At 34.2% G+C, this 27,435-nt stretch overlaps 4 protein-coding genes and 1 long non-coding RNA gene across 6 annotated transcripts; 1 reads left to right on the forward strand and 4 right to left on the reverse strand.

Moving 5' to 3' along the window:
* Nucleotides 1–420: 420 nt before the first annotated feature.
* On the reverse strand, nt 421–8,161 carry egln3 (egl-9 family hypoxia-inducible factor 3). Of its 2 annotated transcripts, none has more exons than XM_058749023.1 (5): nt 7,592–8,161; nt 1,920–2,039; nt 1,694–1,830; nt 1,537–1,610; nt 421–1,449 (listed from the first exon to the last, which is right to left on the reverse strand). In XM_058749023.1, exons 1-5 carry the CDS (start codon nt 8,144–8,146, stop codon nt 1,421–1,423), a joined length of 915 nt encoding a protein of 304 aa, XP_058605006.1. In that variant the 5' UTR covers nt 8,147–8,161; the 3' UTR covers nt 421–1,420. The 2 variants fall into 2 exon arrangements, with proteins under 2 accessions (XP_058605006.1, XP_058605007.1); XM_058749024.1 differs by lacking the exon at nt 7,592–8,161 and adding an exon at nt 4,837–5,488.
* Nucleotides 8,002–9,982, forward strand: LOC131523035 (uncharacterized). Its single transcript, XR_009266695.1, has 3 exons — nt 8,002–8,131; nt 9,587–9,700; nt 9,844–9,982. It is a non-coding gene; the product is annotated as an uncharacterized LOC131523035 (long non-coding RNA).
* A 2,152-nt stretch (nt 9,983–12,134) lies between these two features.
* Nucleotides 12,135–14,034, reverse strand: sptssa (serine palmitoyltransferase, small subunit A). Its single transcript, XM_058749025.1, has 2 exons — nt 13,797–14,034; nt 12,135–12,243 (listed from the first exon to the last, which is right to left on the reverse strand). Exons 1-2 carry the CDS (start codon nt 13,897–13,899, stop codon nt 12,140–12,142), a joined length of 207 nt encoding a protein of 68 aa, XP_058605008.1. The 5' UTR covers nt 13,900–14,034; the 3' UTR covers nt 12,135–12,139.
* A 120-nt stretch (nt 14,035–14,154) lies between these two features.
* On the reverse strand, nt 14,155–17,025 carry eapp (e2f-associated phosphoprotein). The gene is made up of 6 exons (XM_058749021.1): nt 16,875–17,025; nt 16,313–16,497; nt 16,120–16,227; nt 15,131–15,245; nt 14,918–15,043; nt 14,155–14,836 (listed from the first exon to the last, which is right to left on the reverse strand). Exons 1-6 carry the CDS (start codon nt 16,943–16,945, stop codon nt 14,518–14,520), a joined length of 924 nt encoding a protein of 307 aa, XP_058605004.1. The 5' UTR covers nt 16,946–17,025; the 3' UTR covers nt 14,155–14,517.
* Nucleotides 17,026–17,390: 365 nt separating this feature from the next.
* Nucleotides 17,391–27,169, reverse strand: snx6 (sorting nexin 6). Its single transcript, XM_058749803.1, has 14 exons — nt 27,088–27,169; nt 26,900–26,950; nt 25,537–25,641; nt 25,297–25,407; nt 24,043–24,164; nt 23,842–23,965; nt 23,263–23,358; nt 22,416–22,521; nt 21,539–21,614; nt 21,163–21,202; nt 20,078–20,164; nt 19,640–19,799; nt 18,345–18,430; nt 17,391–18,264 (listed from the first exon to the last, which is right to left on the reverse strand). Exons 1-14 carry the CDS (start codon nt 27,091–27,093, stop codon nt 18,211–18,213), a joined length of 1,224 nt encoding a protein of 407 aa, XP_058605786.1. The 5' UTR covers nt 27,094–27,169; the 3' UTR covers nt 17,391–18,210.
* Between the last annotated feature and the right edge of the window lie 266 nt (nt 27,170–27,435).

The raw sequence follows: 27,435 nt of genomic DNA on the forward strand, positions 1-27,435 counted from the left end.
CCAGTTAAACTACGGTTACTAGCCTACACCAAAACTGCAATGAAAATATGAACAATTATTGCTACCTTCTCTTAGTGAGATGTTCCTTCGTGATTTCTCAATTCACAGTAATGGGGAACAGTTTTACTTAAAATCACTTTTGTGAGCGACATTTTGCTAATTGACTGTCTTTCGGCGCCAATTGTGGAAATAGGCGGGGCTTTCCCCGTCTGTTATGCTCCAGATTAAAAAAAAAAAATTAAAAAAAATATATATATATATATATATTTATACCTAATAAGAAACAATGTTTATTTAGTTATTTTATCTGTATGCGTTTATGTGATAAATAAAAAATTGTATAAAAAGGCTGGAAAATATATTCCTAGAAAGTCTGCGCTAAATAGAACGGCACAATAATGAGGACATAGCGACACCATGTGGAAAATCATGGCCAAAAGAAAAACTTTATTACTGGAACAAAACAATGTAATACAAACAATTAGACAATTAAAAACATCTCAATACATTGTTTAATTTGGCCATTTCAAATAGCTGTAAATCTCAATTTGTGTACAGTACATGAACCAACCTGTTCACACATTTCGAGGTTATTTTCTCAAACAACTTTTGTTAAAGAAACATTTTATAAAGCTCAAAATGTTGTGAAACAACTGTGAAATAATATTGATCCGAGGGTGTGGTTGAGCAGCATTGCTGACCCGCATGCAAGCTGATTCACTTCTCTCATTAAACACTAACACACGCTGGGACTGAACAAATAAAGCAATATCATCTGACCAAGTGCTTTTTAAAAGTTTGTGAACACAGTACAGAATGACTTTTATAAACATCTCTATTTGAAAGAGTCTCATTCAACATCAAACTGTCGTTCAAAAATAATAAATCATCTATATATACACAACTACAAGTTTCAAATTTCCTTTCTACTGAAGTATTCAAAAATTTCACAAAGAATATTAAAATATGTGCCAAAACAGCAAATAATAGCATATAACAAAAAGGGACAAGCATGAAAAAAAACATATGTATAATGCTTGGTGTCATATTTCTGAAACAAACAATAACTAGTGTATATATATCTTATCTATTCCTTTTTATTTTTACACATTTAGACAATATAGCTTTGAAAAGTTTTTTAAAAGAAGAATTTAATTACAATAAACATCTAATAATGCATTAATCAGTCTTAAGATTCTCACATTTTTCACAGAATTGTCTTTACATTAGCAGCGGCTTATTCAAACGACTCTTCACTTATTTTAAGGACCAGATTTAAACATAGCAAATCACAAATATAAAGTGGGGGAAGAGGTACCTTTAGTGCAACAAGTCATGTAAAAATAGAAGGAAAAAAGCAACGATATAAGACAGTAAACAAAAGAAATCCTCTTGGAGGAGACAGTCCAATGTATTTCTGTTAAGATGATGAACCTTCCTGTGAGTTGGCTGAAATATAAAGATTTAAACAATTAGATATTTAGAATTAGACTTGCACAGAAATACACTGATACTGATGATTTTGGCTGAACCAACCTGTCAGATCTCGGAATTTTCTTTTTGCTTCAGCTCTTTCCTCTGAATCAAAGTACCACACAGTGATTGCATACCTGTGACACATAACGGACACTTTAGCATGATGCCACAAAATCATATTGACATATAGTGCTGTAACATGAACGCCAATACTAACCTCGTAGCATACGACGGTTGAACTTCATGAGGGTTCCTGCGATCTGACCAGAAAAGAAGAAGTCGATCAAACAAAGGCTCGATGTCGGCTACGTAAGATTTTCCTTCAGGAAAGATCCTTAGCAATCCGCCATGCTCCTAAAAACATACAGAGACATTTGATTAATTAACACTGTACAATAAATATTTTGGAAGTGACATTTGAAATGAACTAGTGAAAAGTCTACCTTGGCATTCCAGTTTTTATTCAGATAGTAAATACAGGTGACGCAGCGGCCGTCTGCATTAGGGTTGTCTACATGTTTCACATATCCTGCTCCATTTCCTGGATAACAAGCCACCATTGCCTGAAAAAGAAGACACACGAAACTAAGCTTGATGGATAATTTACATTACAACTTATCCCAGAAAAGCCTGTTTCCAGGTAACCTGATAATTAATTGTCTTTTTTCTTCTTTTTTTAATTGTCATATTTATACTCTTAAGACTTGCTACAAATTATTGACGAGAAATTTCTAAAGGCATTTCTCCTCTTGAATAAGTAACAAGAATTAGTTACAAAGTTACAAAAAAAGTGTTCTACCAGACTATACAACACATTTTGCGTCGAGTCATTTTCTATATGGACATTCTGCTCACATTTGCATCTTTGCCTGCTTTACTATCATAAAATCAATATATTTCTAATCTAATCGTTTTAGTGGCAAAACATTTTACACGGAACGAAAAAATTTCTCTAAATTCAGATGATTATGTCTAAATGTAAATCAGTTGTCAACAAAACAATATATCTTATAAACTTAATATATCAAACAAAAATACAATCCGAAAACTGATTTGGGATTTGGTTATTATGGAAGTCTAAAAAATCTATTTTCTTATCATCTGTACATGATCCACATTTGTTTGACTACAAGAGTATTTCAAAAAAGAACTTAAATGGTAATTTATCAAAAGCATATACAGCGAGTTTTCATTTATAGATGAACTATTCCTTTAAAGTAAAGCGTCAGCTCCATCTTGGAATGATTATTAATGCAAAATCTCAGATTTACTATTACAAAAATACTACTATAATGTTCAAAACGAAGCATTTTATTTCTCCTCTCAGTAGATCCTGGTTAACCTCTCCCAACCCTCACATATACACACACCGTCACTAGTGCCCTTGTTTACATTTCTGCAGACAAGTCTTTATCATGATCACGTTACCACAATAAGAGTGCAAACGCAAGTTTGCCGTCATGGCGCAATGTAAACATGTAGCTGCACAGAGAGCAGGAGGAAGTGTGTGCGTGCGCGAGTGTGTGTGTACATGAATGGCAAAAGAGAGCAAGCTTGGCCAGCAGCCAGTGAGCTGAGGTTTAATGACAGTGCTACGTGTTGAGCGTGAGTCTACAGCACCGCACAGACTTCAGCTGCGATGGCCAACTAGCGTACACAATCCAGAGCTGTGATTTAGCACACTTAACACATGCGCGGTCAATATGAAACCATTTCAGAACACTAATACTCTTTGTCCATTTACTAAAGAAGAATATGAAAATAAAGAAGAATGTTTATGAAACTCATCTCTTTCGTGAAAACTTAACCTGCTGACTTATTAAAAAGCAATTCTTTTAAAATGAAATTTAACAAAAAAAAACACTACTTTTTCTATTCTTTCACCATCTCTCTTATTCTTATCGTGTGGACAATGTTTGAAACTTTATATTGCCAGCACTTCTTGTATTATTGCCTCTTTATGATAAATGATGCTTGTAATCCTCATTTGGAAGTCGCTTTGGATAAACGTGACTGTTAAATATATGTGTAAAGTAAGGGAAAAGCGAAACAAGAGCCAGTTTCTTTCAGGAGGACACTTTAAAGTAGTGTGTTCGCAGCTGACTTTGGTAAAAGCGGCTCTTTAACATCCTGTTGCTTCACTCGGGGCCTCCTGTAACCCGGAGTACATCAGCGCAGTGAGAGGAGTCACGTACTGTTCACAACAGCAGAAACTGAAAGCCTATCTCTGCCATTCATCATCAGGCACAGACAGTTTGTGCCAAAGCGCTCTACTGTACCTTCTCTAAACAAAGACAGAAACTATTGCTTAATGGAGTGAGAACCTGTATTCACCCAGATGGACAAACAAATACTCAGAAATATATTCATAAATAATCAGCAAGTTGTAATGTTCATCATGTGTTCATCAATGATCATTTCAAAACTTGGATCAGTAAGAATTGTTTTGTTTTTTAAAGAACTTTCTAATTTTATTTAGCAAAGATGCTCTAAATTGATTTAAAGTGACAGTGAAGACAAAGATTATATATATATATATATATATATATATATATATATATATATATATATATATATATATATATATATATATATATATATATATATATATATATATATATATATATGCTTATGTTAAAATAATTGTAATATTTATTCAATTTAATAAAATTACATTAACAACGAAATAGCCTATACACCGAAAAAAATGATTCATTGCATTTACTAAAAAATAATTAAGGTAAGTGGTTGCAATCAATTTATTTTAGCTTCATTTAAATAAACAAATTTAGTTGACTAATTTTCAGCTAAATTTGTTTATTTAAATGTAGCTAAAATAAATTGTTTGCAACCTTAAAAAAAATTCGCATTTATTCAGTGTATTTTCATAAGTAAAAGACTATTTGTTTATGAATACTAATCAAAGTTTAACTACAATTTCGTACATTCATTTACTTCTAAGGAAAATTTGTATAAAGTTAGTAGGCTATTAAATTCATACACGTATAAAATATTAGCCTAATAAACATGAAAATACATTAAGTTAAATTACACGTCTGATTTCCCATTATTGTTAATGTTACTAAGAAAATGATTCCCAATCATTAGATTTTTTAAACTTTTGAAAGGGCGTGTGTGAAACTAAACACACATGTTTTCAGCTTTGGTGATGAACAGTTTGTCAGAAATGCCACAAATTAACAGCGACAATGTGAATCAAAGTTTCAAAACACTTACATTTATCTGATAAGAATTTTATCAAGTTATTAGCGTTATTAATTAGGCTTTTAAAAACAAAAGTTTAACCAATTGAAACATTCATGTATGTTTTTAAGCACTTCGAACTGCAGTAAAGCTTACCTTTGACCTTGCGCGAATACTTTTGCCCAGTTGACCCACACACAGAGAAATAAGTTTGTCTATGAGTGTTAATAAGAAATTGACAGCCTCCGTGCCCCTCTCGGTCCCGTTAACCCATGTTATTTTATCTCCTCTGATGCTTCTCCTGCAAACTCCATTGCTTCGTCTGGCCAGCTGCCCGTCGTTGAGAAGCCCAGAGTAATGCATGCGTTTGACCTGACCCAGAACCATGTGGCCCGCGATGTCCCCCAGAAAATGATCCACGTAAAAAAAGCCTTGGTCCAAAAGAGCCGGTACCGCTTGCTCCAAAACCAAACTCTCCAACTGCGAGTCCAGTGCGTGCTGAAGAAACGGCATTTTGTCTTGAGCTCCTTGCATTCAAATTAACGAAAGTTTTCCAAAGTGAAATCTAACGCCACGGTCTCGTCCCTCAAGAGACGGATAAAGACTGGCACGTGCAGCAGACAGGGGCTATAGGTGGGCTTTATAATCGCTCTGTGTGAGGGTCCACGAGCGCTATAGAGATCAGAGCCCAGCGCACCTGCGGCGCATGTGGAACGTGCAGAATGTGTGTCGCGCTGCAGTGGGCGGATATTCACATGAAAACCCCATTCATTCCGTTTAAGTTCAACCTCTGAGGGCTGGACAATACATGTTTCCTGTTACTCAAATTTCATCTTCCTTTAGGGGGCGCTTGGCGGCTCAGAAAGCCGAATACTCCATTCAATCTCGTTGAATTCTCAAGATTTTTTTGTCTTGCTGGAGACACTTTTTATACTTTAGAGTATATCATTTTGAAATTGATCATTTCTCAGATTGGAACCTTACATGCAAATGGCAACTGTCCTCCGAAATGGCTATGAAATTATGAAATCATCATTTAATCATCACATACGACCATGATTGAGCCATTAAGGACAACGCTGAGGAATAGAACGAGAGTCACGTGATATCGCCGCGTACGTGCTACTTCAGCTGTGTTCTGAAAACTCATTTACATATGAATTGTGACACTGTTTATACATTGGAACGGAAATAGCCTACATATTGAGGAATAAAAATGACGTATTCTTTGAAGATAAACCAAGATGATGAAATAATGAAGATGCTTGAATAAATGTTTGCTCTGTGACGAATTGCTTGTTTGTCTATTGTGAGTCGTTTATTTAAACAAAACAAATATAAAATAAAATAAATGTACATAAAATAAATTATAAGTAAAAAATTAAAATGGAAACAACACAGAAACAAATATTGTAGCCTATAATAATATTTAATATAGGCCAATAATTAGTAGCCTATAGCCTAATATTCGTCGCTTCTGTAATATAAGTCAAAGAAACAATACTGAAACAAATGAAGAGTTTATTTGCAAAAACGGTTAACTCGGCTTTTTATTTTCAAAAATCGTGTTTTTTATTATCTTATCATGTTTTTATTGTGTTAGCTGTTTTTTTGGGGGTTTACCTAATCAAAATAACCCAACTGCAGTTTGATTGAGATTATTTGGAAAGCACAATGAAAAAAATAAAAACATGATTTTTGAAAATTGTTAAAAACAGAGTTATCTGATTTTGCGAATGAACTCTTCAGATACAAACATATAAAAACAAACAGGCCTATTGTTTGGCTCTGTGACGAATTACTAATTTTCGTCTATTGTTAGTCGCTTTTTTAAATGTAAATGTAAATAAATAAAAAATGTAATTAAAAATAAAACATATAGCCTAGATACAAATATTGTTTGGTTCTGGGACAAATTACTAATGTTTGTCTATTGTAAGTCACTTTTTTAAACTGTAAATTTAAATAAATAAATAAAAATAGGCCTACTTTAATTAAAAAATAAAATAGAAACAAATAAAAACATATATTGTTTGGCTCTTTGACGAATTGCTAATCTTCCTCTATTGTAAGTTGCTTTTTAAAAATGTAAATAAATAAATAATAGGTCTACATGATTACAGCAAATAAATTCATTAAAAATCAAGTCTAAAGGCAAAATTTAAACTTCAAACTGAAAATGAAAATACATTTGTCGCTTTGAATCTTACTTTATTTAGGCCATGTGTTTACTTTGCATTTTTGGTCCTCTCTTTCGTACGTGACATCCTCCAGGTCGGTAAGCCCCTCCCATTTAAGATCCCACATTCCTGCATTCATGCCATTCTACAGTCATGTTGTATTTCTATGAGTTCAACCCAACTGTGCCTATTTACAGTCCGTAATGGCCAGCGGGGTCAGACCACAGCAAGACACGCGAGACTGGTCTCACGCACGCTTTACATGCCAAACAACTCATGATGAAGGAAAAATATTATTAAAATACTGTAAATGAGATCATCAATGCTTTTATCTCAATGACCATGTCTTTTAATTAGAGCACGCGACGTTTTAATGTTTATGAGCTCATTTTCTGGTCATGCCCGACCGCCATTGAGGAGCCGAAGAGCCGCATGTACGCGCACAAATCTCTCTAATGTGCAGGGGCGGTTTTTTTACAGAAAGATTACAACGAATTCTAATCTATTCTAAACAGGTTACACGTGCATCTCTGGAAACTTTGCATTGCAGCACTTTTATAGTAGCCTAGTCTTTTTAGGACGAATATTTTGTGTTGCAAATTAAAACATGCAACTACATGCATCACAGGCCTATTTCCAAAGTGTACAGATTATTTTGAGCTTGTCGTGTTTGGATGCTTAGGAAACTTTAGGAGCAAGTCAATGAGGTGAAGTGCACGAGCGACACTCACCTTATGTCTTCCACTGATCTTGAACTTGTCCAGTTTGCCGTCTGCGCACGTGATGAGCTTGTCCATTCGGGTCAGCAGATAGCCAATGTTTTGGCAGCCGCTTTCGGTGCCATCGACCCATGCAATCTTGTCCCCTCGAATAGCTTTGCTTTTGTTGAGTTTTTGGCTCACTAACTGTCCATCCTGCATGTTGCCACTCTGATGAATGCGCTTCACCTCCTGCACAACGCGCTCTCCGATTCTGTCCCCTAGAAAATTGTCAACTATACACAAGCCGTAGGAGTTCATGCACGGGACTATGTACTGCAGGACTAGTTTGTGTGTGTTCAGTCGTTTGTGTTCTTTAGATTTTGCCCGGTTACTGCGGGGCTTCCTGAGCTCTTTGGGCAGCTCCGTGCGTCCACTAATTTGATCATTTGTGATGGTTTGGTCTTCAGAGGTCTGGTCAGCAGCCTGGTTTCCCTGATATTCTGCCATGGAGTCGAGTGCAGCACAAGTGCCCCGCGTGCACTTGATGTCAGATGAAAGGGGAGAGTCTGAGTACGTGAACACCATCACATGTGTCAAAGCCTAATTTAGAGCTTAGCTTACACAAGCCTGCACAGAAAAGATTTACACTGATGAAGAATAATTGCTTCTTAGAGAAAAGCATGAATGTCAATGTCAAGAACAGTCGTAACTTGTCATGATGCATTTATTTGATGCTTAAGTGTCAATTATTTGTCATTGAGCAATTAAAATGCTGTTGTAATAATACAAAAAATATTACTTTGTTATTATTATTATTAGGAAAATCTGACCATATGTACAAAGTTCACATGATCAGTGAAACAAATGTCTCTGTATATATATATATAAGACATATCTTATATGTCAAGGAGGCAAAATCATAAATATGAATAACACTGAATGTCACTGAGCCATTAAAAATACTGTTACAATAATAATTTATTTATCTTGCTGTTGTTAAATAATAATACAAAATAATCAGATCTTTCACGTTAATTCTTCAGTGACACTTGAATCATGATTGCAACATGACTATTAGTTATTACAGTTAATGAGAAAAATCTGATTATTTTTATTATTATTTAACAACAGCAACAGAAATAAATAATTGTTGTAATAGTCATGTTGCAATTGTGATTCAAGTGTCACTATGCCATTAAAATGCTATAATAATAAATAATAACAATAATGCATTTATTATTGTTTAACATTATTATTGTTAAAGATTCTACTTTAAGTAAATCTAACCTTCTTTACAAAGTTCATTTATACCAAGATCAGTGGCACATTTTTTGACCCTAGAAAAGAAAAGAATCTTAAATATTTATTTTTTATTTGTTTTTATCATAAATGATGTTTTAAAAGTAAAAAAAAAAATAATAATAATACATTTCTAGAAAATTTGGAAAAATTCAGATTTTTCCCAGAAGCTTTGCCAGTAATTCATCTTCAGATAGTTAGTCACAGTTAGTTTATCATCAGATCTCTATGGTTCAAATAGAATGCAATAGAAAAAACACCTGGAAATTAAGAAAACAACTTAACACGCTGCAAATAAAATTCTTTATTTGATTGTGAGCATTTGCAGTGCGTTTCTTTATTTGTTTGTGTTGTGAGCATTTGCAGCACCTGCTGTCTAATTGATGAAGATGTGTTCTTGATTTGCTGGTGCTTTTTCTATTTGCATGTGTTTTCTGAAGTTGCAGCGCTTTGAGCTCACTCGGGCACTGCAGATCTCAGCTGTTTAATCATTTGTTAACTGTATATTTGCACTTCCTATTACGGTAATGCTAATCATTCTTTTTCTCTAGACCTTACTGTGTGGTGCACAAGGGGTTAAATCTGATGTGGCTCTGAAATGGCTTGAAACACCACAGAATGCACGTTGATTTGCTAAATATAGCATGGAAATAATTAAAGCCATATCACAGACGTGACGTCTGTACTGACCCAAATGACAGCTATGTTGGCTATGATTTCTTTCAGAGAGAAATGTCAGAGGGAACCCACATGCTGCACAATGGAATATGATATGATTTGTGATGTAAATTACCATTTTAGATGTTACAACATCCATCAGTTCAACTCAGATTTTCCATGGTAGGTAAAATCAATGCTATATGTGCATGAAATGCTTTTACAACTGTTTTGTGTTTAAGAAAACGCGTGTAGTCAATCCTGCACCTGATTGCTGTTTGGGTCCAACTAACAGTGTCTTTCCTGATTTGTGTTTGTCTTTAAAGGAATAGATGAAAATTTACTGAACATGAATTCTCAGGCCATCCAAGATGTAGATGAGTTTGTTTCTTCATCAGAACAGATTTGGAGAAATGTATTATATCCCTTTACTTGTCTACGGATCATATACTCACCTCAGGCCATCCCAGATTTAGAGAAATTTAGTATTACTCACTTGCTCACCAATGGATCCTCTGCAGTGAATGGGTGCCGTCAGAATGAGAGCCCAAACAGCTGATAAAAACATCACAATAGTCCACATGAGTCCAGTCCATCAATTTAACGTCTTGTGAAGTGAAACGCTGCATGTTTGTACTAAATTTATCAAGGCATTTTAACTTTAAACCTGTCGCTCTCACATCAAAATCCACCACCAAATTTTTTTTTTTAGAAAAGTTTTAAACTGTTTTCGCTTTTAAACGGTGCTTGATCTGTGCGTATTTCTCTCCTGATTCAGAGAAGATGGACTTTTTCCACTGAAGGAAGCAATATTATGCACTATGGACTATTGCAGTTCTCCTGTTGTTTTTGGGTGAACTATTCCTTTAAGAGTTGAACGTGCCATATAAGCTGAAATGGATGTGTATGTACCAACAGCTAAACAGCTGAAACACTGCCTTGCCCAACAGAGCTTCTTCTTAGAACTGCAACTCTGGCAGGACATTGCTGTACATCTAGGGTGCAAACTCCAGATGACCCACGATGGCGTACGTGAGAACACCCTCATCCTGTAGTTTAAAGTGTAACCAGCTGCTATTTTCATTTTGAGGTCATGCCAGTGATATGAATCTGAGAGCTTGACATGATATGATTGGTTGCTGTGTCAAAGATTATAAATTAAACGGATTCATCCAAATCTTCAGTTCCACCTGTTTGGCAAAGATCAATATTTATAGATCAACTTGGTGAAGAAAACAAAGTGTTTCACAGAAACATGCTGTGTATTGTGGGTCAACTACCATGTTTTGTTAGCCCAGATAACCACCGTAAACAACTGATAAATATTATCCTCCTGTTGAAATGTGGTTTGTATACATACTGAGACACGTAGTCATGCACATATAATCTGTTGTCACATTTGCTCATGTTGTGTCTGCTCATAACAACAGGATTTTTGTCAAATGACAAATCTAACAGCCATCTTTTGGTATAAGAAATGCTTATACATGCCAGTACAGTGTTATTGTAGTATCAATGAGATACTATGTTAGTTCTTTATTATACTGTTAGTTTAAATTTTATAGTAACTTTATGTTTTTTCATTTTTTATTAGGATTATATTTAAAGCACAAAGGTGACAAATTATAATTCGAAATGGATTAAATCTTTATTACAAAACTATGTTGATGAGCTGATAATTTAGCAAGACTGTTCATTAAATATCTTCAAGATCTTTTAATTCAGGCATACATTTTATTTCATAACTAGTTTTGTATTTCATAACTAAGGGGAAGATAATAGCATCTGTTATTCATGTTAATGTTTACTTACTGATAAAATACATACAAATTTACACACGAACTGCATCAAAACTTTAGATAACAGAAGAAAAAAAAAACATCCAATTAAAAAAAAAATAAATAAAAATCACTTTTATACATCAAAATATGTTTAGCTCAAATTTCTCACTTTTTCTCAGGCAGAAACAGAACTTTACTGAGCATATGCTGAATAAATGCATCAAAGTCATACCAAACACAAAACATCAAGTCGATTAAAGAAAGAGTTTAAGCAGGGTTTTTTCCCGGTTTATGAGCTGAGCAACCAGTTCTGAAGTATCAACATTGACATCACACATAGCGCAGGTAATTATTTACCGTATGACTCACAAGGGCCTGATAAAAATAGATTTCCGGTGGTGACAAAAACAGTATAATTCATCAGGCCGCTATGGCAAACCAAATCATTTCAGGTCGGCCAAAATAAAGCTCTATAAAACTATACAAATATGTATACACTTAAATATACACATTTATATAAAAAATATGTATCATCTGAATAAACCACTGTCATGAAATGAAACAAGAAGCCTTATTTAAAAAACAAAAAAGTCATACTATATATATAGGATATATTTCTAGCAAGGGCAGCGTGTGCTTTTGCAGTTGCAGACTGTGTTCTTCACACATAATTACACAATTAGACAGGCTTCTATCACACTCCTCAACGTTGGTCTCCTTCAACATACACAAGTGTCCTCGTTTGAAGTAAATCACAGACATGGTGGTGAACAGTTCAAGAGCAGTCCGTTTTTTCTGGCCACCAGGTGGACGAGCATCCCGATGATCCCGGCTGATGATGTCACTGGACCACTTCAAAATAGTGTAATATGGCCATTATGTGCTGAGGCATGAACACATAACCGGTGTAGACGGCCATCGCTGCCACCGTGATCAGGAGGGAATCTGACAGTTTTATTAAGGAAATTATTTTGCAGAAGGAAACAGGGTTATTATAGTATATTATAACCATTAAAAAAAAAAAACAAGTGTAAAAAATAAACTTTATTTAGTTTAACTGGATGTACTAAAATACCTAAAACTGAAATAAAATAAAATAAAACTATATAGACCTATACAAAAACACAACAAAATTACCAAAACTTTAAAATGAAAATTTAAAAAAAAGAAAATATAAAAATAAAACAATTTAGAATATTAATAAAAAAGTATCTCAATAATAATACTTGAATAACACGAAAAGGAAACATCTAGTGAGCAGTTTTGGCATTCAGCACAATTTTCCTTGGAGTGGAGTATTGCTTTAAAATGGAGCAGTGAGAATATCATTAATTATAAAATATTACCTGCTTTTTCATATAAGACATTTTGGCCTTTCTTGCATACACAATTTATATTCGTCTATACAACATGAAGCATTTAAAATATAATCTTAACAAGAAACAAAATTTAGCTAAGTGTGTCCAAACTTTTGACTAGTACTGTATGTTAAAAAATACATTACATTTTTCAATAATTAATTGAATTTGATATTTTTAATCAACAGATTGCTAATGAAAATAGATTTATTACTCTTATAAACACTGTATGTGTTAAACATTAACTATTTGCCAGCTTCAAAAAATACAGTAAAACTGTAACATTTAAAGTAAGTTTACATTTTATCAGCAAACTAGTAACAAAAATAGTTCATAATTAGTTATTGTTACAATTACTGTGTGTTAAACATAAAATACTTATCAGCTTTAAATAAAAACACATTTGTGAGCACAAAACCAGTCATAAGTAGCATGGATGTATTTGTAGCAATAGCCAACAATACATTGTATGGGTCAAAATTATCAATTTTTCTTTTATGCCAAAAATCATTAGGATATTAAGTTAAAGATCAAGTTCCATAAAGGTATATTGTAAAGTTCCTACCGTAAATATATCAAAAGTTAATTTTTGATTAGTAATATGCATTGCTAAGAACTTCATTTGGACAACTTTAAAGGCGATTTAAAGCCCTAAAACAAGTCAGCTGACCACAGTAAAACATTTCTCATCACAGAAAAGGTGAATGAAGCAAGTGAAACTGCTCACAGTCCCATAATCGTCTTTCTAGAACAGACCTGAAAATCAGGTCATGTTATGTCATTTATTCAAATGTTAAATGTCACACCCACAAGAAACAAGTTACATGACACATTCAGTTCAAAACCACCCGAGATTAATTCTCCTGAATTTACTTTTAATTACTCATACAAATATAACTTTAGAAAGCAACTAAATAAGAATAAAGCAGATGTAATAGATTTACGATCAGCACACCACACTTTTAATCAGCGTTGATCGAAAATACATTAATTCGTTCAAGTAAATATTTAGTTAATCGTATGATAGGACACACTTGAATAGTAAGGAAACAACCTGATACCTTGCGTGGAGCCAAGAACTCTTCCATATATTGTTTTTAAAGCATATAAAGCTCTGTATTTTACGGAAAAAAAGGATACTGAAGATAGTTCTCTCCCAAGGCTCCAACATATACAGAGCTGTTACGAGCAAATATTGGTAATAAAACCAAGACAACTGTTTCCAGGCATCTCCTAACGCCATATTTTCACTCGGCTCGTGTTGGTCTCACCGCTCCCTTCCGGTGCAGATCATACCAAAATAAAAGTCATGTGCTGGAAAAGAAGTGGAGGGATATTAGGGAGTGCCAAAATAAAAGCCCGCGCAAAAAAAAAAAAAAAAAAATGATAACACGCTTCCGTAAACAGGTAATACTTTAATATCGGCATACTTCACAAAGACGCCGTCATATTTGATAGGAATTTAATTTTCTATAAAATCAAAATGAAAACATTTATTCAAATGACACCGTTCACGTTCAGAGCACATTAAGTGCTTAGCTAAATGCAATATGTCACTTCTGTTTAGCTTGAATCATTTCCATGCCCTCTACTGTGTATAAAAATACAGTTTAATAAAAGGGAAGTACATATCTGAGAGGCAACAGAACAACTTTTATGCAAATATGAGATGTTATTTACAGGAAGTGGATCACATGAAAGTTTACATTTTATAACAAAATATAAAAACCCTATAAATAAAATTACATGTCTAGCCATATTCCTTTCCCCCAAAAAAACTTTTCACTCTCTCTCTATGTACTGTACAGCAATCAAACCCACCAAAACACGTGGTTTGTATTTATAAGTCCAGTAAATGTCCTTAGCAGTGACTTGCTAGGATGTTGAAGAAATGATACACCTCATCTTTATCATACACTGCCACTTCAGTGGAGCATTCTGTGCACTTGACTGGGTGATATATCTCTTCTTCATCCATTCCTGCCAAGCGTGCATCAGTCAGACCTGCACTTGACTCCATTTCAGTCTCTGTGGATGAGGACGTGTTCTCCTGACGGGCCCTCTTCCTGTGCCGGTTCTGCTTTCTCTTATTGGCGGTTTTATAGTGCAGCACTTCCCCTTTGTCGACTGTGCAGTTCATCACGAACATGGCTCTGTACTGCGTCCGATATTTCTCATGCCTGCGGGTCGAGAAGACATTTATAAAAAAAAAAATAGACTTAGGAAATAATCTTCACAACATGAACTGAATGTGAGTGTACCTCTGACAGTCCAGGCACAGAGTGGTCATACAGGCAGGACAGTTGAGGACAGCGTCACTGCTTGGAACAGCGTCTGGTCTGTTTCTTCTGTTTGCTGATGGTGGCAGCCGCCTCTGGTTTCTGTATCTGTATCAAAAAAAATGAAATAAGCTATGAATGTCACAATCATTTGTTGCTTGCTTACATTTTTTTTTTTGTGTGACAAAAACCTACTCTTTTCTTTTTGCATCCACCCAAGCCTGGTCGCGATCATCCTCGTCTGGGTCATATAACAGCTCATCATTTGTGAGAACAGAGCGCTGCTTCCTCCTCAGACCCTGAGAGCTGCCTGATACATCACAGAAAACCATATTAACATTACTCATTTACCCTTTATTATGCTTGTTCACCACATTATCGCTCACCACTCTTAAACTGGGTGCTCAGCAAAAAATATTTATAATGAAAATAAAAAAAGTCAGCATACCTAGGCTAACAAGAGACTAGCACATTCATTATAAATGTAAATCCATTTTTTATATATGCACATATACATACAGTAGTCAACATTTGAAGTGGATCATCAAAATTGTCCTAAAACCAAAATGCGTTCTTATCTTAGGACAACTTTGATGAACTTTTTTGATCCACTTCAAACGTTGACTTCTAATAAAATTCAAAAGAAATAAAAGCAAATTATAACAAATTAAACCTGGAGGGTTAATCAATTTATTTTGCAAGTTATTTAGAGTTAAGTCATGTCTTTTTTAGGTGACTTAAGGACTAAAAATTACATTGCCACAAAACTGACCTATAATCAAAATACTTGCTTTACATGCTTTGAATAAAAACACCAAACTTAATTTGATTATCAAAATCAGGCATGACATTGTTTGTAACTATTGATATATTCTGTCCCAAAAACGCTTGACAAAAATACAGCTGTAGAAAAGGTATTTAAATTTTTTTTTTTTTGACAAAATATATAAATACCACCATGTAAATTAAACCTTACTGTTAAAAGTTGACCACATGGATAGATATCCATTGTTTTGAACTGAACATCCTTTATGTAATTCTAACTTTGATAGTTCATTTTAAAAACCTTTTGAATAAAAATTTATTTTAAGAGAAACGGGAAAAAAAATATTTTGGTATTTGTGATCTAAAAATGTATTCTTGTTGTACAATAGACTTTATTTTTTTGCTTTTCAAATAATTACCAGCTGTGCCATCTTCATCCGAGTCGGAGTCGAAGTAAATGCTGTCATACTCCCCAGTCTGTTGCTTGTTTGCTGTGGCAGTGCTGTCACTGGTCCCAGAAGTTTGACCTGCACATTAAATATTAAATCAGAATTTGTGTTTATTTGCTGTTATAAATTGTAACACTGATAATTGCACGTGTGTTTGTGAAACCTTGAGCTGAAGATGCCGTCCAGCTGCACTCTATGCTCTTCATGGTGCTGCTGAGCTCTGCCTCCATCTCCTTCTCAAACTCATCTCCACTGGAGGACTCGCTCTCCCCCGTCAGATACTCTCTGATCAGCTTCTTCTTCTGTTCCGGCGTCCCGTTGAGAAGAATATCCAGCTCATCCTCAGAACTGAGAAGAAAACGAGCAGAAACACTGTCAATCTGATCTCTGAAGAGCATGTATGGTGTTCATGTTTACAACTCGACTCGAAGGAAATACGACTAAATAGTAAGAAACAGGTGATGGAGATTTAGCACTTAATCACGGAGCCGGCTTTACTGACTAACGTTAAATGCGCATGACTATCGCATGCAAAATATCGTGCAGCCCAAATAAATAGCCATGTATACTAACATCAAAGTATAACCAAAGACTATAGAATACCTTAAAGAGACTTTGGTATAACATATATACGGCCTATAAAGTAAAATACATAACCCTAATACTGATGTTCACATTTGTTTGTTTACATGTGTGCACATAAGAGAGTGTTTTCTGTTATTTACCTGCTTCCGGCTCCTTCCTCATCACTTGGCTCTTCAATTTCATATGAATCATAATCATCTTTTCGGTTCATTGTTCTTGTTTAGAGTAAAACACAAGGAAAATAAAACGCGTTTTTACTTCACTTCAGCACCGGAAAGCAAGTTATGGAGTATTTCCGGGTCACGCTTTTTGACTTCAAAATAAAGCTAATAAAATAAAAGCCATTAAAAAAATTATATATATATATGTGTGTATGTGTGTATATATTAACTATTTAAAATCACTATTATGATTACGGCTACAAGTTGTGTAAATATATTTTCATGTAATTTTCACATTTAATAAATATTCAAAGGCTATTTAAAGTTCTCCCAAACTAAGGATCCAGCTGGATTCTATTAAAGAAATCATTGTGTACGATAAAAAAAATATTTTACCAGTAAGCGAACACTGCCTTCATTTATTTATTTATTTAGTCCATTAATTCAAACCATCAGTTTTTCTGTTGACATTAAAAAAAAAAAAAAAAATCTCACTTAAAGTAAACAGCATCATTTATTTATTTATTTTTTTTGTTATTTTCATGGTCATTTTATCATTGTTATCAGCGTTTATGTCAGCATTCCTCCATCTGAATAAATGGAAGCTTTGGTCACATATTGTGAAAAAGAAAACAACATTCATATACAGTGCACTTAAAAAAAGTCTGGAGAAAAAATGCATCCATGTATGATTTCTTTTTAACAATGTCATATTAATCTACATTTTAAGGCAAACATACTGAAGCATTATTTGTTAGGAATGAAAAAAAAAAAAAAAGGAATAAACTGCTTTGCAGAAAATTAGTCTGATTATGATGATCCATAGCTATACGATGAAAACTAACACATGTACAAGGCTTTGAGTGACCATACACTTTAATTGTAATAACAATCAGCTCAACTTGAACAAGATATCTGAGCAGCATCCACACACAGATCACCAAAACTAACTTCGAAGATTACAACAGAGAAAACAAAAACAAGCGAAACGAAACAGAATAACAAAACAAACGGGACAAAAACGGTCAAAACGAGAATGATGTAGCCAATCTCATGGAAAACAATGAACAATTAAAAGTTAAAAATATGTGATTAAATGAAGTCGTATATCTTGTGCTGTGTGGATCAGGTGATCTTCCACAGTGGACTGCCTCACTTTAGGGGGGGTTGTGGAGGGAGTATGGTGTCTCTGGTAGTGGTAAGTACAGACGTCTCTTTAGACAAACTGACCCCAGGTATGTTCTCTCCTCCATCTTCCGAATGAAGACGAGACCAAAGCAGGGAAAGCCCTATATGCTGAACCTGGCTCCAGGACCTAAGTGTCCCCTTTCAGGACCCCCAGACAGCTCTGCAGCAATTGTAGATTCCCCTGGAGAGAGAGATATTCTGAATAAACAATACGTGGATTTGACATTATTGAGAGTCAAAGAGTATAAAGTGAATGGAAACCTTGGCATGTTTGAGTTCCAGCTCGGCCAGTTCCACCAAGTTCTTTCTGAACGCTGCTACTCGCCGTGTCTTGAAATCTATCAGTTCTAAATGGATCACAAGCATTAATATTTAGTGAGCAAACAGCCGTTTAGCAGATGCTTTTATCCAAAGTGACTCCCAGTAGTAATTTTAATAAACAGACAATCTCCCTGGAGCAATCGGAGGTTAAAAGCAATATGCCACATAACAATTTAACATTGAGGTCATTTTCAAAAACGCATTTCCACATAACACCGTGTCCAAAGAAAATTCTATATCCAAATTAAAAGCAAAGCACGATTTGTGGAATAAAACTTCAAAAGAAATGTGAAATGTAATGTAAAAGAAAAAGAAAAAAAAAAGTCCTCACTTGCAGGGCTGCACAATTTGGCCCAAAATGTATTTTGTAATTAAATAATCAACATGACTAAAAATATATATATTATTTTTTTTTATTAATAATGACTATTATTTATTATTATGATTATTATTACTAAATAAAAACATTAAACAAATGAATATTTCTGTTGCAATATATCACCATAAAATAAAAACATTGTATTGATGAAGAAGAAGAATTTTATTACAGTATAACTTTAAAATTACAATTACAATACTAATATTTTTGGCCATCTTAATTTTTAATGTTTAAACAATCAAGTTTATGTTTGATGAAAACCTCAAGGAGCCAGTCATGCTCAAGGAGAAGAAATGAAAATTCACCTTCTGTTTTTCTAAATGCATGTTATAGATCTAATTGTAAACAACTCATCCATGCATAGGTTTCATTTGTGTAAAAAAATAAAATATGTTCTGACCTTGTGATGTTTAATCAAAATGTTATAACTGGATATTCCAGTGAAAACGACAGACTTCTCCAATTATTTAGTCTGATAAAACCCACTGCTGGAAACTCACGCGCTTCACTCTAAAATATGCTTTGCATATATTTTATTAAATCATAGCCTTTTGACAATAGCAATAGTAGATTTTGATAGTAGCAATTTGATAATAGCATAATCACAATTGAAGTTTATTTCAGGTTTATTTTGATTATTCAGCCCTAGTGTAAAATGACACAATCAGAACTAATCAGATCTGTGAAGTTGGATTTTGGACCAATAACATATTTATTAAAACCAAGCAATCAACAAATGGCAACTGCCTGTGCCAGTTTAGAAGAGCAGGTTTTATTACATTGCGTCTGGTTAGGAAACGGTGTAAAATCAAGTATTTTTGTACTCAAATCACTTTGAATGATACACATGAAGTACCTTGTTTTGCAGATTCAGAGATTTTCTCAAACTTCTGACAGCACACTTGCTGTGTGGTTTCTGCTTGGAGGACGTCCTTGTTTTTAGCTCGGGCTTTATCCAGAGCTTTATTAGCATTCTCATAATCAACTAATGCTCTTCCTCGTCTGTACAGGAGGTCCTGAGGAAGAGATAATGCAGTTTACAAATAAAGAAAACGCATAAAACAGTAACTACGAATAGTAAAATATCAATCCTCTGCAACAAGCAATCAATACTGTATTAAACTGAATCTTAAGAGGACACTGTTCCACTGTTTTGCTTTGGAAAGTCAGGTCAGAATCACTTCTGTAGCTTAATTACATTGTATCCAGGGCTACAGCAACAAATCACTGGCTAATGTAGGAAAGCCCTCTAATGACCAGCTGCCAGTTCAACATGCTGACCACACGGCTCTACCTTAGCGGCTTGCGACTCTCTGAGGTAGTACTTCAACAAGTCGGCAAGTTTCAAATCCTCATCGGCCGCCACGCGCGCTTCAATTTTCTGCACAGGAAACAGAGTTGGAAAACAACTGACAGGAAGAGGTGAGTGGACTTTACAACCCCTAACTCTCCGATTCATCAAAATTTGTCTTTTGTTTAGATACAAACTGCTGAGGTTAGACTCACACCAAATGAACTCTTCTTCACCTTAGAGAGTAAGGCAGTCCCAACATTTTTTAAAAATATTTTTTTTAATATATATTCATTATTTATTTAAATAATTTTTATTTACATTTTAATATGAACAATAAAGTGAAAAGACTGAAGCCAATGTCACATATTTAATTTTATTTAATCAGTGACCTAGTAATAGCGCAGAATCTTAAATATTTTGGTTACACTTTACAATATGATCTCATTTATGAACATTCACAAAAACCATTAAAAATCACTTTTTGGTCATTAAACTTTAAACATTAAACTTTAAACTTAAAAACAAAAATACAAAAATTTGAAATGTTGCCTTGGCATCTAAATCAAATAATTTTAAGATGAAGTACTAAAATTAGTAAAACTAAAACAGAAGTTTAAAAAAAAATTAAAGCTAAATAGAATTTTTAAAAACTAATAAATATGACAAAAGCACATAAAACTTTACAATTAAAAATGAAAATGTAAAAATATCTATTAAAAAAATAATTTTAAAAATAAAAGCAAATTAGTATATAAAAATATACAAAAAAATAACACAAATGAACTTCTGTTGTTAACTTGACCTAACAATGAATACTAATATTTAAAATGAAAAGTTTTATTCATTAATATTAATTTCACCGCACTGTAAACAAACAAATAAATGTACTTTTATTAACTAACATTAACAAAAATTGATAAAAGGTGTAAATATGTTATTCATTGTTAGTTAAACAATATATTTTATTGTAAAATGTTACCATGTCATAATGTTTCTTAGATTTAAATGTTTAAATTAGGGCTTTGACCACTTTATATTAAAAAGCACCCATGTTAAAATTATGTTATAAAACTGGAATCACTTACCCGTGTTTTCTCAAAAAGCTCTGATACTTTCAGGAAAAATCTGTTTATGAGGGAACATAACAAAAAGCAAGTCAAAGATTTGACTCCATTCACACTGGGATATACACAGAATGCATTTTTGCTTTGAAAAACGTGAGACTTTGGTAGTGGAATGGGAAAAAAACTCCAGGCCTGGAGACATGCTTTTTTAAAAGTTGAACGTATTGTAACTTGACTGCTGCGTTTTCAGAATGCCGTATCATACGCAATATGCTGAAGCAAATGTAACAGTCAAACACGTCCATCTATAGCACGTGTTTACATGAAAAACAACTGAAAAGTCGTGGAGTGGAAAAAAGCGTTCAGTGTGGAGCTACATGGGAAATCATTGTCGTACTTGCACAGATCTGTGGAGTCTTGGGTTCCTAAGGTGTACAGCGTGGAGGCGATTCTGTTGATATCATCCGCCGCACCTGAAACACATGTGCTGTTAGATCTCTAGACGAGGCAATGCTGTCAGGGTTTCACACATTCATTGACTCAGTGATGCAGCACTTAACAGCATTTCACAGCATTCTGCTTTTCCAGATCATGTTTCAGTGTTGTGCCAATAAGACTCACGGCACACAAGGAAAAGAAAAAAACATTTGGCTCAGAATTGGACAGACACTTGATGCAAGAAAAGGATGTGAATGACCAAAATATATTTCTGAATTCATCTGCATTAAAATCTCTAAAACATTATTCAGATCATTTTACACAATACATTGCATGTCATCAAATACTGAGTTTTAAAAAGTCACCTGACATTCACTGGCTTCCTGACAAATGACACATTTTCCTACTAAGCAGTATTATGTACCGCCTCTAAATTTCCTGTTATCACTCCTAACAGAGAAAACCAACCTTTCCAGGCAAATTAATGATGAACACAAACAGAACCAAACACTGCGAAATGAGGAAACGTCCTCATCCAAACATGCCGAAACATGATATGAGCGTAGTTACAGTTCATAGCTCTGACACACTGAATCAAGTGTGAAATTGATCTTAGACGAGATGAACAGCACAATGCTAAAACAGTTGTGTTTTGTTTTAGAGGCATACCTGAAATGCTATTGGTAGAGGTACTACTGTCATTTAGCTTTATAACACACACTTCCTGTGACTGAAGAACTTTGTCCTTGCCTTATCCTTGACGCTACACGGTCATGTGAGCCAGAAGCATTCACAAATTCACCCATAAAAATAAGATCTGGAAAAGAGAAACTTACTTTTGTGAGACCTGATCATTCGATCAGATTTGGCAGACGCGTCTTTGACACGGTTGTGGTACTCTAAAAGGAATGTCTTCTCATGTTCAAAGAAATCATCAACGTCCTGTGATAAATAATAAATAAACAGACTGTTCAGTAAAATGCAAAAAAAAAAAATGAAGAGGCAAATCTCATGAAGAAATAATAGTTTTTTCAGATGAAACATGAGGACATGGACATGTTTTGACAAGTTTTCTGGCAGTCTTAAATGAAAACTACTGTTCAATAGTTTGGGGTCAGAAAGATTTCATTTTTTTAAGAGATTAATGTGTTTAATTCAGCAAGGATGCATTAAATTGATCAAACGTGACATTAAAACATTTATAATAAAAGAATAAGGAATCATGTTCTTTGAGCAGCGATTTAGCATATCAGAATGATTTCTGAAGATCATGTGACACTGAAGACTTAAGTAATGGCTGCATGAAAATTCAGCTTGGCATCACAGGAATAAATTGCATTGTAAAATATATTCAAAAAGAAAACATTTGAAATTGTAATAATATTTGCAATATTACTGTTTTACTGTGTATTTTGATGCGTAAGTTCTTGCGACCCTAAACATTTGTACCATAGTGCATTTTTGACTCTATTTTTGGTTTTGGCCATTGTGCATTCCACTTCTAGTGAAGCATTCACCCGGGAATCATAAACCATCATTCAACCTACAGCTAAACACAAAAAGTAAATAATTTCTCAGAAAGGTGGCTGTCGTCGTGGCCTCTCTCTCCACCCACTAATTTCTAAAGCAGAGTCACATAAAAAAGTCACATGACATGGGAAGAAGGCCACAGACTGAACTGACCTTCACTCCAGCCACAAGAACCCCATCTGCAGACTTCACCACGTTCTTGAAGAAATCCTCCAGCTTTTCCTTCTTGTTTTTCCCTCGGACACTCAGCTGTAATTACAAGTGAAAAATCCAAGGGCAAATGAACAATTAAATGCTCAAATCTTTTTTAACTGCTACCGAGAATGACACTTGCATTTCTATATTTGTTTTGGCTTCAGAATATATAATTAAATATTCTTCTGCTGTTTGCACTGATGTCAGTCTTATTCATTTTTATGAATAATCTGATTCTTTTGGTTTGTGTCCAAGTTTCAAACATAAAAAAAAGAGAAAATTTATTCAAGGAGATTTTAACAAGTAACATTTCATATTTTTAATTCATTGGGGATAAAATGAACAATTAAATTCATTATCAAATAATATATATTCAATATATACAAGATTCAATGCCTTAAAAAAAAACAACGGTTACAATAAAGTAAATAATAATTAATACATAAAAGCAATGATAACACTTAAAAACAATATTGTACTTGTACTTACAATTTTCCAAATATTTTAGAACAATAATGTTAAAAACGGCACACTTACGTCTTGGTTGTACTCTAAGAAAACATGAAAGTTCAAGTCTTTTCGCAGGACGGGATGGGCAGCAACTCGGCACAGAAAGACCTCATGCATCGCCACGGTCTTCTTGAAGATGGCCAGATATTCACTGCAACACATTTTCATACTATTAATAATGAAGTCGTGCAACTAGCAATGCATAAATGAACACGATTAATAACTCACGCCTCCAGTTCCTGTTTCATCTTAGTGAATTCCTCCTTGGTCATAGATCCTTCACCTTCACCCAGCTTCTGAAGTTTCTCCCGAGATGCATCGAAATCCGGTCTCGGAGGAGCAGGAGGAATCTACAGGGAAAGTCTTTATGTTAGATATTCAAGTGGCATTATGACTCCCAAAACTGCCTTCAGAGGGTGCTGGTAATGAGACTCTGGGATTCGTAATATCATTCACTGAATGAAAAATGCAATCGCTCACACTGCTGTGCCTAATGCAAAGTGCTATAAATAATTCAGGCTTACTTTGATGATATTGTAAATGGCAGTCAGTGCCGGGACTCTTTCTTTGTTGAGTATTAATCTGAGTATCCCAGATGAAATTATGTTAAATCAGACTTCTTTTTTTTTACTTAAAAATAAATGCAGAAAATAAGATAATGAAAACAGAACAGGACAGCAGGCCAAAAACACACTGTGAAATATTTCTACTATTTAAAATAACAGTTTTCTATTTTAATATATTTTAAGATGTAATTTATTCCTGTGATCAAAGCTGAACTTTCTGCATCATTACTCCAGTCTTGTGTCACATGATCCTTCAGAAATCATTCTAATATGATGCTTTGCTGCTTTCTTATTATTATCGTCAATGTTGAAAACAGTTGTGCAGCTTAATATTGTAGTAAAATCCGTGATAGATTTTAGGTGGTTTATTAATTAAAAAAATTTTTTTTTTTAAACTTCCGTAAAATTATATGTGTCTTTACTGTCACTTTTGATCAAATTGATGTATCCTCACTGATTAAAAGGATGACTTTCTTTAAAATAATAAAACTTTAAACACCACGAATATGACATGGAAAACTAATAAAGCATACCACACATTAATTTTGTCAGTTTACTCTTCTAGTTAGAAAGGAAACTGCACCAAAGATCATTTCCTTTTTTCATGCACCTGAACTACAAGAAAATGACATTTGTCATGCAACAGACCTTGTAATGGACACCAGGCCTATAAAAGGACATTAAGCAATGATTCAGACTTGGCAAGAGCGACTGGAACGTTTGCTCTCAAACACATATAATGAAGTAGTGTTTAAACAAGAGTATGACCCATACAGTTCAAACAAGCATCCAGTGTAAAGAATTACATTACTAGCATAATTCCAAACATCCGGTCTGTGATTGCGATTAACAGGCAAGCTATCTGTTTCATCACTAAACTTATACTATAATATGCAAAACACTTAACGGTACTTACAATATAACCTGCGTATTCTTCATTTTCCACAAACGAGTCGTGGAGCCAGATAAATTCTTCATGCTGTCTGACAACTGAAAATTCATTCTGCTTGAAATTAGGTAGAGTGCTCTGGAAAAAAAAACATAAATCATCGCTTAATGAACCAATGCGGTAAACAACATGTGCATGAAGTAGATTTCGGAGGCAGAAATTCTAAACACACAATCCTGGGAGTTTTTATTCATAGATGTTGTGTACCTTTGTATGGACGGTGAACTTGACCTTGTCTCTCTCGCTCAGAGCGTCTGAAATGTCCACCTGTAGTGTAGCGTCGGTTTGAAGATCCACATTCACTGCCCTCGGCTATTAAAATAGTTAAATAAACACAGTGTAATTTAATAACATCAATAGCTCAAACAGTGAGGATCATACTGCATCCGATTTTGAATATTACACAAAAAGTTTACGTTTGATCTAATTACAAAATGTTTATAATGCATATTGTTTCATTTAAGCAGAAGATATGATATGTCAAGCAGTGACCGCAGTGCCATATTCAATTTCAAACAATATTTTTCTCAGCAAAGATGGAATACTTGTTTTTTCAAACATTAATTTAAACTTTGAAAGAAAACAATGCACCTAAAATATACACTTTCCAAATATATGCATTTAACCTAAAAATACGTATAATAAATGTCAAATCGCATACAAAACAGCATTGCACTGAAATGTTAGGCAGTTATCATAATTTTGACATTTAAATGATTATACTATTGTACAATTACACAATATAATATTATATATTTAATTGATGAGATTTTTTTAAACATTATAATATTAAACTACATTTTGCAGTTACAAAATCTGTAGTAACCAAATTATATTTTGGTAGAAACTGTGGTTACTAAAGTACATTTTAATTTTAATTCTAAACATTATTTTAAATCCACACAACCATATTCCTTACAAAACTGACAGCATACCATGAAAGTAACAGGTTATTCTTAAAAATGTACAGTAGCACGGTATACATTAAAACACCATGGCACTGCTACAGTACAGTGTTTTTTGTCTAAATAAAAACAACCCAAGGCATTACAATTAATAGCACTGAAACAATTTAGAGCAACGTTGTTTCATTTGATGCTACATTACAAAGTAACACCGTCTGCCCACTTTTATACAGAATTAGTATAAATATGTAAAGTAACAGTTTGTTTTAATACAGTGATGTTCACCAGAGAATTTGCACAAATGCAAACATATAAAGCTCGATGACAGACAGACACACTGTTCGCTTATTCTTTAACTTTAACAAGGTTATTTAACCAGCTAGATGAGCTCATGGTTATTGGCATGATGTGGGTTGTGGGTTCTTGCCCTAGTTTCTGGCATTGTCAGAGTCTAAGGCGAATCATTGTGCATACAAGGGTTTGTGTGTGTGTGAGGTTTGTCAGGAGGAAGTGAACAGACGGACTCAAATAGGACACACACTGGGCCACAGTGACACCAGCAGTAATACACACGTCCTCCGACTACAAACACACACAACAAACATGCACAGCACACAGCAGGAGGACAGAGACTGAACAGAAATGAGGAAAGGAAAAAAACTTACTCCTCTGTCCTCTTCCGAGAGGAAATCGGGACCATCGTCCAGCCCTTCTTGCTGTGGAGAAACACAGAGAAAGATCAGAACGAACGATCGGAGCGCGAAGACGACAGATGCTCGTTATTACTCGACGCATCGGAGCATTGTATGTGTAAATAATAAGGGTGGAGGGAGTAAGAGAGAAAAGCACCCACCATCATGGCTGCTGCGGGTGGAGTATGAATGTGGCGGAGTGTGTGACGTCACTGAGGCAGGAGATCTGAGAGGTGGAGCCTTCAAGTACAAACTCACATTTATTAGCTTTTTACATCTTAGATATTATTATTATACATTTTTTTATCGTTTGGCTTTACTCTTGTTATCCTTGTACGTCATGTAGTTTTGTATTTACAGATGCATATAGGCTAAACATTCCTTGTAAATCAGTTTGTAAACATTGTTTTGTACTATATTAATCAAATAAATAAGGGTTATTATTATTGTTGTTTTATTATTAGCCTACTATTAGATTTAAATCTTTTCAATCTCTTTTATTTTTATTA

This window comes from Onychostoma macrolepis, chromosome 17, assembly GCF_012432095.1.
Source record: "Onychostoma macrolepis isolate SWU-2019 chromosome 17, ASM1243209v1, whole genome shotgun sequence".
NCBI classification, from domain to species: Eukaryota; Metazoa; Chordata; class Actinopteri; order Cypriniformes; family Cyprinidae; genus Onychostoma; species Onychostoma macrolepis.